Here is a 17293-nt window from a genome sequence, read left to right on the forward strand (position 1 = left end):
TTAGATCTACATTAATAATATTGAGATTTTTAAATGTGTATCATTAACATCTTACATGATATATATAGTTCATGATTAAGGATATGAATAAATCATTTTCAGTACAGTTTCCTCAAGTTAATTCAATGCCAATCTGGTGGTTTTTCTGTATAAATTGTATGCAAATAGGCTGATGAGATGAACTTGTGCAGTGACATCAGATCAGGCTCTAAACTCATTAGGTTATTTTTGTCATTCCTCTTTTTCTGTTCTCAGCAAAGTTTTTGTTTTGAGATGCTAACAAAGGGTTAAAAAGGCTTTGCCTTTGAAATCCTGTACCTTCAGTCTTTGGAGTAAATGAAGTTAGCAGGAGACTTGCTAATGGATCCTTTTTACGGCCTTCCTGCAATCAGCTTAAGAAAAATATGTTTACTGGTTTTAGACAACAGTTCCATGTATATTAACAAGCTGCAGATCATTTAGACCTTTTTTATCTCCTTCACAGGCAGGAACTGGTAGAGCAGCTTCAAGAGACGAGAGAGGAAAAGAAGAGGCTCCGCAAGAACCTGAAAGAGTTTGAGGAGCAATTCTTCCAAAAAAATGGAAGGTAAGATTCTGGCATGTTAACCCAAGCAAGGCTTTACTCCTTTACATGGGAGCTGCATTTACTCATGTCTGCTATCGTGTTGTTTCACAGAACCGTCCAGAAAGAGGACCGCTCGCCACTTGCAGACGAATACCACGAATACAAACATGTGAAAGCCAAACTGCGACTGCTGGAAGTCCTCATCAGCAAAAGAGACTCAACCAAGTTCATTTGAAACAATATAAATAAAAATAGACTAACTCTACTAGTACTGGTGCTCAGTTTCCTGCGATACCAGCACATCTCACCATTGGAATAAACTGGGAACAACGCGCTGCTCTGGAAACACACGAGACCACCTGTTTCTCCTGAAGTTCTTCCTCAGAACTTTGAAGCAAGGACTTTCTCAGACGCACAAATAATCACCGATAATTTATTTTTATTCATTTGAAAGATTTAAGACAATTTGTCTCATATTAAACTGTAGAAATGCTTAAAGTAAAATCCTAATATTATTTAGAAAGTCATGCAATTGTTGCAACTTTTTTTGAAGGGTTTTGTGATGAAGATGCGTATTTATGCCTATTTTTCTAAGGGAGATGTTACTGTGTTTATCACTCTTCACCAAATGAATAGTTTCTGCCGTTTTAGTTTGGTTCCATCGTCTACTTTAAAGAAAAATGTTAATTATGCTTCTTTAGAAGTTTAATCAGATGCTTGCTAATGAACATAAATTGATTTGTCTTTCACTACAACCACACATTGCATTTTAAAAGCACTGATCATCTGCTCATTCTGGTGACCACTTCAGCATCTAATGGGCTGTTTTTCTATATGCTTTTTGCTTTGTCAGATAAGCTGATCACTTTAGTGTTTCCATACACTGTTTAAAGCAGATGACCTGACTGCCTGTTTGTCTTTCTGTGAACTCAGATCACTACGTTTGTTTACGGTCCTGTGAGCAACTACTTCTCTCCTTTCCTACTACAATGGATGATTACCTGTGTACATTTTGTTTTCACTTAGTGTAAACACTGGTCAGGCTCCTGAGTGTGTACATTTTAGTACATAAAAATGTATTTTGTACATAATATGAATTAAATTGTATTTTTACTGATATTTTTTGCCTTAAACTTTTTATTTTTTCTTAACCCTTTATAGGGCAAGTAACTATTTTTGATCACTTGCATAGGTCTAGAAGCGCAAGATCTATATCCAGCCATTCAGCAAAGATCCTGCTACATGGCTGTACATCTTATTTTTGCATTTGACCAATTAGATGAGCACTTGAACGATATATTACCTACTGTAAATTACGTAAAAAAAAGTTAACAAGTCAATAAAAAGGTAAAAAGCTGATTGAAAAGTTAAAAAGTAGAGTTAATAAGCCTAGTTAACAATTATATTTAGCTTTATAAACTAAAAAATATAACAAGTGCGAGTATCTTCATTAATGCGTCTAAGGTTATGTTGTGCCAAAAAACATTTTTCTTTCACTCTCAGTGAAAGAAGTGTTTTTCATGAATTTCTTATAGAAGCACTTTTGTTATTTTTCGTAATATATTCAGGCAAGTTGCCGTTTCTTGTCATTACATTGACATAGATTTTTACCATCAAAATATCCAAATTTTTTAATGTTACAAAGAAAATAAGTTCTTGTCCTGGATTCCAATAACACCATTGGCTGTGCCCTATAAAGGGTTAAAGTTTTATCATTTTGAGCTTCAAGCTGAAAAGAAGCCTGTGAAAATTGATCAAACCTGTTTAGTGGTTGCCATGACAACTGAGAACTAACACAGTGGTTAGGGCCGTCTAGTGGTTAGGGCATAGGGCTTTGAATCCTGAGGTTGTTAGTTCGATCCCCCACTCCCACAGACTCCCTGAGAAAGACCCTTAACCCCACACTGGCTGCCCCGCGACACAATGGGGATGGGTTAAATGCAGAGAAGTAATTTCCCTCTGGGATTATTAGAGTATATAAAATAACATAATAAAAACATGTTAGCAGGCACACCAAGAGATATAGACTACAGTAGAAAGCCCTGAATAAACTGTTTTGCAAAGACTTTAAACTGATTTCTGTTTCAATAAGAACGGAGGACCATTCCCGCCATAATTAAAATCCACAAATAAACGACTCAAAAATATAAACCGTTGCCTAAATAATAGTTTAAAATTTTAATTAGTTAGCCAAAAGTGATAAAAATCTGATTGTATCTTTTCTAACCTTTTTATTTCTTATTTATTCTGCTAACTATCTAACCCAGAAAACAATCAGTTTTCAGGATATTGTTGTTTTTTGGGTGCCTTTAAAATCAAAGCATACACTGCAGACAATGTTTACCACATCTAATCACATCAAACATATTTTAGGGATCTCACGGTTGAATTAACATCATGACATTTGGTGAATGTGGGCAATTTACAGCAAAAACCATAGTATTAATTATTTAAAAGTTATCAGACAAGCAATATATCTGTCCTGATATAGAGGTGAGCTTCTGATCTAAATGTCAGGAATAGTCTACAATCAATCCAGGGAGAGGTTCATTTATCATCCTAATTAAATAATACAGGCCTGGTTGATTGTTAAATAAAATTATTTGCCGTCTAGTGAACAGCTCCAAATAATAAAGACAATTTGCTTTTCCTCCACTTCTTGCTTAAAGGTCTTTGTAAATGTTTTGTATGAGAAAGGATCCCCATCAATCCCGTGGTGGTGGTGTTGTTAGATGCTGCTGTTGCACAAGAGCTGCTGTTATTTTATTTTGTCTGCACATGATGGTCAGTACATCTCCTGAATGATTTGCACCAACTTGCTTGTAGGATCAGTAGCTGTTAGTTGATGTTGAAATTGCTTTGATATGCGCAGAACATTTTGCCGGTCGGCTGAATCGTATTTATAGTCATACCTCAGTGATGCTTTTACCCCTTTTTTTGTCTCCCTGGGTCCCACATCCTTTAACAGACCTTTATGAGGCGGTGATGGCAATTTTGTTGAATCCCATAGTTCTGCTTTTTTTCCTTGTTTCAGAATTATGTTACTTTTCTATAGGATTTAACATCTTGAAGGACTCCGTTTTCCCTTTCTCCCTTTAGGAAAGCATTTCATTAGAAGGGTCATTAGAAGAACCATTTTCATCTAAGGCTTGTAATACTGCCAACTTTGCTGTGGATGCAGCTATTTTGGTTTCCAGGTCAAGCTGCTCTCTTTCTCCTCAGCTGCACTTCCTGCTCATCCAAATTATATTTGCTGGTAAATTTGCAGCATGAAACACAAGTGCTGCCCTTTTTGCCTCAGCCTTTCTGACTGCAAATGATTTGAGGCTTGACCTGCCACTTTTATAGCTTCCATGGCTTGCTTGTTTACTGATATTAGAAATTCTGTCCTCTGGATTAATGTCATCTACAAAATCCTTTTCTTTGCACATCCCTCGTCACACGCAACCCACCTGTTAGTTTATAACAAAGCACTCATCAATAGACAACATTTTTGCTTTAAGTTTTATGTCGTGTTTTTCCCTTTAAACACAAGGTGGCAAATCCAACAAAGAAGTTTGTACATTTTTCACATCTTTTAACACTTCAGTAAAGTCTTCAAGAGTATTTTACACCTGTATTGTATCATGTGTCAACATTAACAACATTTTCTTCCTTATATTTCTGCTAGATTGCAGTTTTTCCAATTAATTTGCAATTTCCTTCACAGTAAGCCTAACCTCACACTTTTGAATTTGTAATTCATTACCGTCCATCTGGTCAAAATTTGTTATTAATTAGCGCAATAGTCCCAGTTATGCTCATGTCGGATGCCGCATAACACATCTCAATAATAATTGGAATGTAGTGTTAACAACTTGCAGCCAAATTCAACACATATGAGGTCCAATGCATTGGATTTATGCCTCATTTTGTGTGCACACATTATACAAGGCCATAAAGTTTTCTCTACATTTCATTACATCGATGAGCTTGTTTGGTTCTGGAATAACAAAGACAGCCAGGCGTGGTAAAAGCAGCTGATTAGTCTGGATAGTAGCAGGCAGAGCACAGTTTCAATGGCAGGACTAACAGTTAGATTAAAAGGGTACAACCAGTCAGAAAAGCACAGAAAGATGCAATAACATCCTTTTGTAAAGGCTGTTGAAGCAGCCAGTTGAAGTTTTATACATTTTTCTTCCCTCAACCTCTGATGAAGGGATGAAAAATCCTCCTTGAAAGATCTAACCATGGAGTAACCAGCAACCCTGTGCTCCATTAAAGCCAAGACAGGCCTGACCCTACACTTAGCCCCGCCTCCCAGCTGCTCTCATCTTAATAACCTCAATATCAGTTTATTGGCTTAAAAGCTTCTACATCCAACAGGATGATTTACAAGAATTAAACTCATCCATATATTCATCAATTGAGCGACATCAAAATGATTGGAGATTCAATTTTTATCCTCAGCTGAAACTGGAGGATTAAAAAATGTGTGTGGAAACCCAATGAGCTGCCCTGAAACGGACAGTCACAGAACGGTTTAGTTTACAGAGATGAGAAGAAAAGAAATACAAACTGTCATCATTCAGAGATCCATCAAAATTAAAATAGAGGCAAACACTGCAGAAATCTTTCATGTTTTTTATTTGAAACCTTGGCGTGAACAGCTAACATTCTATAGCCTTCAGACAAATATGCAGAAAAAGTCACATTTTCTGTAGCACAATAAAATTCAAGGGCTGCACTAACCTTTGCATAGGACTTCAGTGTGAGTGAAAATGAATGTTGAACATGAGTGATCATACAGCAGAGCTGAAGCCAAAGGATGCAGCGTCATTTGAAGGTAAACCCAGAGATTGGACGACATAACTTGGCTGATTCAAGTTATTGCTGAGTAGCTCGAGAAGATATACTTTTTATCACTCATTTCGCACAGGCTGGACTTCAGGAATACACAGAGTATCAGGAAAAGCTCTAGAACAAATGGTAGCTAAATCTGATCAGACTCATGTTTGCCAACGATTTAATATACACGTCATTAAAATAGTTAATCATGACAAATTTAGTTACTATTAGTTGATATAGCTGCTAATTACATGAACTGATAATATTCTAATATATTTAGCTCCAAGTGAAATTTTTGGGACATTCTTCATGCTTCTTTGACTCTTTACTCATACGACTGGAACCTGCAGCTGGCATATCGCATCACATCCAGCTCTCTGGAACAGAACCAGTCGTCGTATTTTCAGATAAATTCCCACCTAGAACCTGGTGCCCCCACCGACAAGCACACAGACAACACCCAGGGACTAAACGTCAGCTTCATGTCCTTCCAGAAGGCAACACTGTTGAATGCAAGTAAAAAGGTGTCAGCTGTTTCTGAATTTACAGCTAAACTGGAATGAACCATTAGGTTGTTTCCCTGGAGCCTTCGTCAGCCTGCAAAGACTCCTCTGCCTCCCACCACTTTAAATGTCAGGCGAGGACATCCTGGTGTGCGGGGTTTAAAGGATCAGCATTACTATGGCCCCTCCCAAACACCAGAGCTTTAGGTTTGATTACATATGCTGTGTTCCAACAATATACATGTTCAAGTCATCAAAATATAAAACACTCTGTTTGATAAATTAAAAACAAAAGCAAACATACTGTTTCAGGATAATAAGATGAACATTTCAAAGGTGAAAAATAGAATTTAAGGAATATAAAATACACAGATTTGCAGAAGGAAAACGATGCTAAAATCCAGAGGTTTCCTCACCATTACTGTTTTCTGATGTCCAGACATGCAAATTTCCATCAGCGATCTCTTTATTGAAATACTTAGACTTATTTCCAATCATAAAATCCTAATTTCCAGCAGTAAAATTAATGTAAAGATATATAAGCACATAAACCTTCAAAGTTTCAGGATCTCAAACAATCTTCATCCCACCATTACTCCCCCAGATCTGTTAAAGTGCGTTAAAGTCCCCCCTCAGACCAGGCTGAAGCCCTCGTACTGCTCCACAGCCTGAGTGAGGCGGCGTTGCAGGATCTCTTTGGTCTGGTAGCGGGGCATGTCCAGGAGGTTGTAGCAAGTGTGAGCCACGGGCAGGTAGTCTTCCTCTGCCGTGGTGGACTGGATGACAATCCGGAGGCTCTCCATGCCGTGGATGGGGATGCGGTCGCTGCCCGTCAGGAACACTGTAAGAAGGACGACAGAGTTTCACTTCAACCCAATGAATTTGAAAGAGATGAACTACCATCAAGTCATTTTGCAGTCTACCTTTCAAATCAGTTTTACTGTTTTCAAAAGAAACTTTGACAATCAAGATTTTTCATAGCTACAGAATTTCTGCAGGTTGTTTATATTTGTTTTTTTTTTTATGTGGACTGAAGGACGAGCAATAAAGAAAAGTACTATTGGAAGCCAAAAGCTGTACAGGTTAATAAAAAGCAGTCAATCTGCAATGCAGACAGCCCAGTGTGTAGAAAAGCAGACTGAGAACCTACAGGAGAGTCTTGCCACCAAAGAAGAATTAAAACTCTTACATAAAAACTGCTTCTTTTTCTCCAGGGAGAACTCATGAAAAACCTCCCAGAAAAATCGGACGGTGGGGTGAGTGGCGGAGTACTCCCCTTTGTAGACAGCGTTCTGCGACAAGAGAAAAAACATTCAGATCAGATCGCATCAGATGTGGCTCCTGCTGAAGTTCACACCTGATGCTCTGAAAATACCATACTAAGAGGTGTATTTACTAAAGGTGACACATTGTGGCTTGAAAGTGTGTTTACCGGGGTAATTGTACTTACAGGGTATGTGCAGAGCAATTACACACAGGGTACTTAAAGGAATATTTATCTGCTTGGTCGTTACGGTTTCTGGAGGGGTTCTACATAGAGCCAAGTAACATCAACTACGGTGATATTAACCAAGCTACTTTCAAGGTAATATTATTACACTGGCATGGTATGACAGGATTCCATGCAAACGACCAACATGTTCCTTCCGGATACCATTCTGCATTAAACCAGGGAGCCAGCTTTCTTCTTTTAAAGTTTTTCTTTTTCAAATGGGCTATGCCGTCTAAGGCAGTATGCAGGGAACTAGTAACACTGTCAACAGAATCATCAATTTGTGAAGGGGAATAAATGAAATGTCTTCCCTCTGCAGTATTGTTCAGTGACACAGAGGAGATAAAAAGTGGATTTATAACAGCATTATCTGGTAATGATCTGCAAAAGTGAAACCTTCTTTTAGGGGAGGAGAACTCTTAAAGTAATCCTGAAGGTTATCAAAACGTGGTTAGAGAGGACAGGGTTGTGAGGAAATGCTGTTATTACTTCACATTCAATGCCATATGTCAGCTCAAGGTCCAAAGTAGGAAGATGAGAATGTGTGGGGCTATTCACATTTTGAACAAAGCCAATTGAGTAAAAGATATCATTTAAGCTTTCACCTTCGATGTCAGCATTGGTATTTGACACTAAATTAGATGGGAAGTCTGAAAGCTGATGTAAAAATCCAGAGTAAGGACCTGGTGGATGATAGAAAATTACAATCAGAAGGGGTTTTGTTGCTTTGCAATTTAGATGGGGAAAACGAGTTAAATGTTCAAAAGCGTTATATTTACTGGATTGGGAGTAATCAGTAAGTCAGATTGAAAAATTGTAGCAACCCATCCTTGCCAAGATTTTCTGGGTGTGTGAATATCTATTAACTACAGGGAGTTGCCTCATTTATGCTCACATAATCAACTTGCTGCAGCCAAGTTCCTGTAAGGGAACATAAATCAATTTGATTATCACAAATTAAGTTATTAACTAACAAACTTTTTGAAATATCTTGTATTAAATAAACCATATATTATTGTTTTCACTTTATTTTAGACATTTTAATTTTAATTATCATAATTTACTCCTTTATGATTGTTTTCTCATTTATTTGATTTTGGTCGTTGGCAAAACACTGTCTGGATGGAGTAACGAGTGGATAACGGTAGAGAAGCTGCAGAGAAGTGTGTTAAACTACAACTATGCTTCCTGGTCTGCACCCTGGATTGTCAGGGGTCTGGAGGACAAATAAATGTTGCCAGATTCCTTTTCCCTTAAATGTTGCTAATTATTCATGTAGCCCAAGTTGTTTTCAGGACAATAGTAAATAACAATCGTACTGTATTTAATCTATCCTTAGCCAGCAGTTTCAGGTAGGATTTGATGTTGCCCGTTCTGGCGGTTCTGGCCAACTCAAACTTCTAAAGCAGGGATTCTTACTCTGAAACCCTCGCCTCCCAAGCTACAAAAATACTACATCTAACATACATACCATTATCACTAAACGAGGCAGAGGAATAACTGATCATCTGACAAAGAGAGCAGTAGAGAGGAGAGGAAGATTTAAAGAGTCAGAAAGGAGTCAGGCGAGTCAGGGAGAGAAGCCATGGCAGTACTAAACTAAGCTTGCTCTAGCCTAGGGTAGCTACCCCTAACTACCAGCACCACATCATCAACGTGATGCGGTGCGATGTGTTGAGAACTTTATTATCATCACTTAAGATATACAGAGCCTATTTCCAGTCAACCAGAGTGACTGTTGTTTCTAAAGAGTCCGTTAAAGATATACATAAGTTCCATCTGACGTTGATAATTAGGTCAAATATAAGAGGGTGAAAACTGCAGATCAATATAATTACATCAAAGGTGTACTTCTGCCAAGCTGCCAACAACCGGCCTCTGCATATCTGCCATGAAGAAATGACCTTTCTCCCCCCAATAAAAGAGAGAAAAAACAAGTCTGTGTTTTCATGTACTCTGCTGAGTAGTGTTTTTTTCTGTTAATAAGGGCTTCCAACATGTGAACATTTTAGTATCATCATGGGAAAGAGCTTGAGGCATGTAGGTGAAAGGCCAGGGAGGCATTTTAAGGCTTTGGTTTTTTTTTTTTTTTTTTTTACAAATAAACATTTCTACAAAATGCTAAAAACAGAACAAGGTGTGAGAACCAAGAGAGTTCTTGCATAATGACAGCCATCAATGCAAAGGTTTGCTCTGATCCAGTCAGGTTCCAACAGCTTGTAAAGAGAACCAACTTGATTCATTATTATGTAAAAGTCGTTTTTCCAGCTAAGAGCAATAAGGAAAGAGAAACGGTCCAAAAAAGGCTCCAACATTATTTAAATCCTTGAATCGAAAAGCAAATCTGAACCCTTTCTCTGTCTCAAATGTCTAAAAGCTGCGGTTAAGTCTTTTTTGTTAGATCTCAGTGCAGCATTTGATCCAGTCAATCTATATATTGTTTTAGAAAGAATTCAACATTTTGTAGGAATTAAGGGAACAACACTAGACTGTTTTAAATCTGATTTATCTGACATATTTCAGTTTGTTTATGTTAATGATAAATCTTCTTCATGCTCCAGGGTTATCTGTTGAGTACCACAGGGATCAGTGCTAGGGCCAATTCCCTTGGGAACGATTTCCACTGTTATGCTGATGATGTTATGTGATGAACTATGCAATATGATGATACTATCGGTCTACGATACTATCGGTCTATGAATCCAGATGAAACAAACTCATTACATACACTAAAGGTATGTCTTGAAGCCATAAAAAAACTGGATGACTCTTAACTTTCAGAGATTTACAAATCCAGGTGTTCTTCCCACTGTTATTTAATGATATCAATAGTCTCAGGTTATGTGTTTAAGAAAGTTTAGATCTTCCCAAATGTTCCCTTACAACTCATCTTTAGTTTAAGGATGGAGTCTACAAGAGATTCAGGCAGACAGGATGAGAAATGGATAAATGATGCTGAGGTAATGGGAGCGCGGGATGCTGAATTTAGACACAAGTTTGTCGCATGATGCAAAAGTACCGTCAGTAAACAGATCTTCCACAGCAACAACTCCTCTTCCTATTCAGAAAGAGCTTCTTCAGTAGTCGAAGGTATAAAATGAAGATTTCGGAGTACATCTTGACAGGTTTTAACAGAAAATAGACCTGGGTCCAAATCTTAAGAGAGGGCTTTACGAAAAAGTTTGAGGTACATTTGGCTATACATTTAGACTAAGGTAGTTATGAACAAAGTAGAGAATTAAAGGAGGAGTGAAGACAGGAAGAAGCTTCCATTTGTGACCATACTGAGAGGGCACAGTTAGACTGATTATTTCCACTGTACCATTGCTTTTATTTTCATTGCATTCTAACTTTATTAAGGACTCTGGAAATCAGGTCCATAGAAAGAATTGGAAAGTAAGTTATAAAAAAAGACATTTAAAAACAAAGTTTTAATGTTTGCAGGTCAATAATAACATTGAAAATTAATTTTCAACTAAAATTTATCCTTAAACCAGAGTTTTAACCTGATATTTTGTCGGAACTTTGGATAAGTTATGCAAAGGGTCTGATAGGTACAGGAGGATATCATCGGCGTAGAAAGACACCCTATCAGTTAGATATCTCTGGATTCATTCAATAGAATCATAGAGTCATAGGGAACAGCCCTGTCGGGTCTCTTGGCAGAGAAGTAAACAAGGAGAGTGGTTATTGTTTGTATGGACAGCTGCTAAGGGCGAATACTATACCATTTTTTAAAGAGATTCATGTTTCAAAAATGTTTGAGTATAAAAAAAAAAGAGAATCCCACTCAACCCGATCAAAAGACTTCAGGGACATCTGGCAGAAGGGGACTATTAAAGGCACACTATGCAACATTTTTCAGTTAATTAATGTGTTCCATAACTTTTTGGATGATTAAATGAGTCATTTCAGGTTGAACAAAGGTATTCTCGGCCGCCCTGGTGGTCTGTGGGGGAAATACTGCACTTGCAATTGCAGGAGCACCGACCCGCACCCACAGGCTCAGAAGTCTCACGAGAGTCAGTCTTGCTTTACGGCGAGAACTGCTACACCCCCCAGTTAAAAGCATTCTCGTTGCTAGCACAGTGGCGATCTTTGTGCAGTTATGCTACGTTCACATCGGACGCAGCAAAATCGCGTCTGCTGCTTCATTTTTGCTGCTTGTACCAGTTAGTTCTGACGCGCGGCTGAAGCAGCTTTGCTGCTCTGGCTGCGCGGTGCAAAAGTGTGTCTGACGCGCGTTGGGCGGAGCTTCACTATCCTTTCTCTGCCTTGCAGCTATATTTGCTGTGATCAGTGGGAATAAAGTAGTTTTAATATGTTTTTAAGTGAGAAAATAAACCTGAAAACGTAATCAGTGCCGTCAGTTCATTCAGATTATCATCCTGCCTTCAATATTTTTTCTGTCGGAGCCGCTCAGACCCCCACATACCAGCGGTGCGCCGACAGTCGGAATCCCTTCATCAGCAGCCTCTGGCCGGGTCACCTCCTCGCAGTTCACCGGGGCAGCTGGTAGGTGTTTTTCATCTAAATAATCCAAACTGCATATTCTGCCGGCAGATTTCTGCATTTTAAGTCAATTTAGGCGTCAATAAACTGTTTAAGAGGAGTGATCATAGCCTCTGATCATCAGCGCTGTGTCTCTCTCCCTGCGTCAGATGATTAAACGCGCCCGACGCGCTGCTTCAGCTGCTCAGACGCGCTGCGCCTGCTGCTCAAAACGCGCCGCGGGACCTTTTGCTGCGCCTTGACGCGCGTCAACCATTGACTTTGCATGTAAACTCGCTGCTTCTGTCGCGCCAGCTGCGTCCAGTGTGTGCATTCGTTGCGTTCGCCTGTCTGCTAAGCTCAAAACAACCGCGCCTGGCTTGACGGAGAAACCAGGAGAACAGCTGTGCATATTTACGACAGTGCACTTTTACTTTCGCCCTCTGGGGGGAGCCTCGCTGGAAAATCAACACCGGTTGCATAGTGTACCTTTAAATAGGTAGGTGAAAGAATCACGACCTTTGATGAAGTCAGTATGGTCAACAGCCACTATTGAGGACAGAATTTTCATCAGGCGACTTACTAACTTTTTCCAAAAGGTTTTGCTTTCAACATCTAGAAGTCAAATGGGGCAAAATTTGAGAGGCTTCTTATCCTTCTTAGGAATAAGAGAAAAGACTGCTTGTTACATAATAGGAGGGAGAGGGTAAGTAGCAAAAGACGCTTCAGAAACAGAGAGTAAGAGGACACAGTTTTCCCTGAAAAATGTCATCACAGTGACAATCAAGACTTACCTTTTCCATCTCCTCCCAGTTGTAATTGTTGTTACCGACCACCATGGCCATCAGCTCTGAGGGCTGAAAGAGCGACAGGATCTCCCCTCCACACACTTTCAGGAAACCAGAGGAGAAGGCCGAGTACTGCTCGCTCACCGAGTCTGAGAACACGTAGCGAAGGTAGGCCTCCACGAACTCCTTCCTGTAACACAATCAGTCACCAACTGTTAGAATCAGGGCTAAAATAGTGACACATCTGATCATCGTTCCGCTGTCCTTGTGTCCTGAGATGAAGCCATTAACATCTCAGAGACCTTGTTCAGCAGAGGTTTTCTAAACAGACTAAAGTGATTCTCTATTCGGTTATGCTGGACCAGCAAAGACAACATCGCTTTCAACCTGCTGCACTCTATACTTTTAAATCTAACTCTGCTTATAATTTTAGTTTATTTGTTAAATAGTTTTTTTCCCCAAAGAACATGTTTAAATAATGTTACGGGGTAAGGGAAAAATCTGCTAATTGATTTTATGGTTAAATTTAAACTGAGGGGCTGCAGGGTGAAAAAGTTGGCAGCACTCTTGCTTTGCAGAAATAAGGTTCTGTGTACGATTCCCAGACTGCATATCAGAGGTTTAGAGCAGAGGTCTTCAACGTTTTCCAAGCTAAGGAACCCCAAACTGATGGCGAGATGGAGCGGGGACCCCCTTATTATATGTATTGTATGAAATAGTGTTATATCAACCTGTTCCTATAGTCACTCTATTACAGATGGAGTAATGTAACAAAAGTAATTTCTCCCTGGGATTATTAAAGTATTTCTGATTCCTGGTTGATGGGAAAGCTTGAAAGAGCTCCTGTGTGTCGCTGAATGTGTGCATTGATGACTGAAAGACATCTTCTGCCTCCATTTATCTGTTTACTACAGTGTGTTGAATTCATGTTAATGTGTATTTAAAGACATTTTAATTAGTTGGAAAAAATTGCAACCCCCATGCACTACCTCAGAGCCCCTAGGGGTCGCAGACCCCCTTTCTGTCCAGATGAATTAAGCATCAGTCCCACTGACTTCTGCTCAGCCTGTAAGGATCTAAGCTTTAACACCACAGGTTACTGCAACCTACTGAAGGAGAAGAGCTGAGTTTCCTTTTCTGCTGTTTTTATCACCATTGTTTCTGAGATCAAGCTTTCTGTTTTTAAGGAAATCTTATTTGGAGTAACTGCATAAAAAAGATGTTTAACTTTTCATCCAAAGAGGAAGCCGGGTGTTGTAAATGCACTACACAACCTCAGCAAGAACACACTGTTTTCCTCCGTTCACCACTGTCAGGTATGTTGACACTGCGTGCCTACCTGCTCCTAATAAACCCGCCGGCTAGCTGATGGATTTGATCTTAGAGCTGCCAAACCTGTTGTTTTTGTCCACAGTGATGTCTTCTCCTCCAGGAACCAACTCCTTGGTTTCTGTCATCCCATAGTTTTCCCTGGTGATCTAAGATGGAATAAATAAAAAGAAAAGTTTAAACTTTTTGATCCCAACAGTGATGGGGAGCTCTGCAACGGAGGAACCGTAAATGAGAACTTCTGACTCAAACTGAACATCTTCTAGGTGCGCTAATCAATGAAAATATACAAAAACTGATTAGTAAAACCTTTCCTCGGGTTACAGAGGGAGGATGATCCAAGTTCAGTTAGGTTTACTTCAAGAATAATAGAAGGAAATTTGATCTTTTGCATCTGATGTTGAAGCGTTCAACAAAAGACAGTTCCAACTGTGACCTGGACACTGACTGGGGGTCAAAAACTCTTAACGGCTCTGATGGATCCATTAAATGGATTAAGTGCTGGGGTACCTTAATGGGACCATTTAGCGCATTAACTAAGTGGACTCCTATGAACCAATTAGAGGTAGAAAACCAGAATTAATATCAGCTGCTTTAACTAATACTACTATAGGTGATCTTAAAGGAATAGTACACCCAAAACATTATTAGCCTTCTTTTTCTACTCACCCCCATGCTGAACAACACTCTGGAGTACTTTTTTGATATCTCAAATGCATCTGGAGATCTGGGAGGCTTCTTGCTGTCTGCTGACATTCAAATAATGGAGGTCTATGGCGCCCGAGGCAGAAAGGTCCATAAAAGTCCACAAAAAACGTGTCAATATTCCTCCATACTGCTCGTCCAATGTATTCCAAGTGTCCTGAGTGGGTAGCATCCAGAATTTACTCGAAACAAAGTCATTTAGAATGTTTTTAGAGCATAAACAGTAGTGTATAGGACTTCCTGAAAGCGCGCGCCAGCGCGTTCAGGACGCTACGGAAGCCGGCAGACCAAACCAGATGAAAGTGCGCATTCAGCGTCTGCTCTGCCGATAATGCAAGCGTAGAAGAAGAAATGTGCTGTTTACCTGTGCAAAGAAAGAAACAATGAAAGAAAAATGTCTGAGGACTTCAGTGTTGAGGAAGAGCATGAGTTCTTTGCCGAGCTGAATGCGCTGGTTTGGTCTGCCGGCTTCCGTAGCGTCGTGATCGCGCAGGTGCGCGCTTTCAGGAAATCCTATACACTACTGTTTATGCTCTAAAAACATTCTAAATGACTTCGTTTCGAGTAAATTCTGGATGCTACCCACTCAGGACACTTGGAATACATTGGACGAGCAGTTTGGAGGAATATTGACACGTTTTTTGTGGACTTTTATGGACCTTTCTGTCTCGGGCGCCATAGACCTCCATTATTTGAATGTCAGCAGACAGCAAGAAGCCTCCCAGATCTCCAGATGCATTTGAGATATCAAAAAAGTACGCCAGAGTGTTGTTCAGCATGGGGGTGAGTAGAAAATGAAGGCTAATCATGTTTTGGGTGTACCATTCCTGTAAGGTGGATTAATCAGAATAAGTTCTGATCAATCAGCACCAAATATATAAAAAAATAGATTAACTAGAGGTGTCAAATTGGAGAGCCTGCTGGAATGCGCCACTGAATAGGAAATAATTGAGGACAACTGGGATATTAAATAAACTGGCCAAGATGAGCAGAAAAAAAATCATGGGGATCAGAATAGATCTGTGAGGAACACCGAGCCGAGCTACTCTGACCATCGTTCAGGAGCAGGTCTTTGGTTGGGCAACAAGCCCAAACACTCCTTCTCAACCCAGAACCAAAATAAGGTCCGTGGACTTGGTCAAGTGTCCCAATACTCCTCTCTGCCCTAACCTAGTTTGGTTCTTATTGATGTAGCTGGGTTGTCCTGTTCTCCTATCAGGAATGATTATAGTAGGGGAAAAAACTGCTTCTTCGACACACATGAAGGGATCCATGCCTCGTCCTTCATCTAAACTCAACGGTTCAGCAGGAAATCCATCAAACTTTTACTGATATGATTTGAAACAGTTACTAACAGCAAAGTTGAGAAGAAACGTCTCTTCTATGTCTCCTCCTTCATAGTCTAGAAGTTGCTGAAGACTCCTGGTGGGGGAAAAGAGAATGTTATTGAAGACCAAGCTTCTAACATAAGAGAAAATATCAGAACCACTAAACCAATAAAGGACAGAGTTAAGCCTGTAGGACTAGAGCTCAACCAGTCTGACAGAGAGGCTGATTCTGCTGTGATGAGGTCATCATGGTATAACTGGAAACAAACTGGAGTTGGTTTGTTACACCGACTGGGTAATAGTGGATGTAAATGCTAACCTGAGCTCTGAGGCAGATCATAAGTCATGTTAACTAAACTCTTCACTGGAGTATAAACAAAGCAGACAATGGGATAAACTCATTCATAGCAGGAGCTGTGCTCTATTTGTATTCTTTATTTGTATTTTGCTTAATTTTAATTTAATTTAACTTAATACTTTTTTGTTGCTTAATTTTAACTTAATTTAACTTAATACTTTTTTGCCCTGTAAGCTGCTGGTAACCTTAATTTCCAGAGGGAGTCTTCCCCAAAGAATCAATAAACTTCAGTCTAAGTCTATAACTGGAAAAGAAACATAAAAAACAAAGCATACCTGGCCTCTGTGGGCGACAGCTCTTTAAAGTCCTCCAGTGAAGGCGACACGTTCAGTAACTTCTTGTAGAGAGCCAGAGGAAAGTGCAGATCCACCACCGTGGCGTTATAGATGGCCAGACCGCAGACGATCCCGATCAGATGAAACCAGTTCTGCTCCACAAAACACTGGACACATTCACAGGAAGGTCAACCTTAATGATGGATGCCTGCTCTAAATCTCTCATCCTTCCACCTTAAAAAGGGCTTTGTTTTTTTATTTCTCTTTGTTTAAATCACATCACTGTGTTTGATTTCATTCTGCTCTCAAAACTATACAAACAGCTTTATATACTATCACTACATTGATATTTGGGCGAAAGTTCTCACCTGCTTTTTGGATCTATAAGTATGACTTGATGGAAGAGACCTTAGAGTAGAATAAAGCTGTCCTTTAGTAGAGGAACCCTTGTTTTAGCAGCAATGAATACATTTACAAACTAATGCTGTACGGTTCTTAGATGCTGCATATCCAGATCAAATGACACAAGCAACTAAGAAGGATGCATTATTAAACAGGAAATGTGAAGTAGGGTTTTAGTCAAGTTTTAGTCAAGAACACATAAACGGAGACCAAGACATGGCCAAGATCAT

At 39.5% G+C, this 17293-nt stretch overlaps 2 protein-coding genes across 7 annotated transcripts in view; one reads left to right on the forward strand and one right to left on the reverse strand.

Annotated features, from left to right (window-relative positions):
- The window catches only part of fam13a (family with sequence similarity 13 member A), a 70563-nt gene extending 68879 nt beyond the window's left edge, over positions 1-1684 (forward strand). For all 5 annotated transcript variants that reach the window (XM_038271071.1, XM_038271074.1, XM_038271072.1 and 2 more), the window contains 2 exons: positions 485-586; positions 677-1684. In XM_038271071.1, the coding sequence (XP_038126999.1) occupies positions 485-586; positions 677-800 (226 nt within the window). In that variant the 3' untranslated portion in view covers positions 801-1684. The remainder of the gene's footprint in view (positions 1-484; positions 587-676) is intronic.
- A 3488-nt stretch (positions 1685-5172) lies between these two features.
- The window catches only part of herc3 (HECT and RLD domain containing E3 ubiquitin protein ligase 3), a 42813-nt gene continuing 30692 nt past the window's right edge, over positions 5173-17293 (reverse strand). The window contains exons 19-24 of one of the 2 annotated variants that reach the window (XM_038271093.1): positions 16662-16828; positions 16056-16122; positions 14062-14144; positions 12673-12856; positions 7085-7187; positions 5173-6736 (exon numbers count right to left, since the gene is read on the reverse strand). In XM_038271093.1, the coding sequence (XP_038127021.1) occupies positions 6528-6736; positions 7085-7187; positions 12673-12856; positions 14062-14144; positions 16056-16122; positions 16662-16828 (813 nt within the window). In that variant the 3' untranslated portion in view covers positions 5173-6527. The remainder of the gene's footprint in view (positions 6737-7084; positions 7188-12672; positions 12857-14061; positions 14145-16055; positions 16123-16661; positions 16829-17293) is intronic. The other variant, XM_038271094.1, reaches the window with a different exon arrangement.

Source organism: Cyprinodon tularosa, unplaced genomic scaffold (genome assembly GCF_016077235.1).
Source record: "Cyprinodon tularosa strain WSP-4 unplaced genomic scaffold, ASM1607723v1 ctg79, whole genome shotgun sequence".
In the NCBI taxonomy this organism is placed as follows: domain Eukaryota; kingdom Metazoa; phylum Chordata; class Actinopteri; order Cyprinodontiformes; family Cyprinodontidae; genus Cyprinodon; species Cyprinodon tularosa.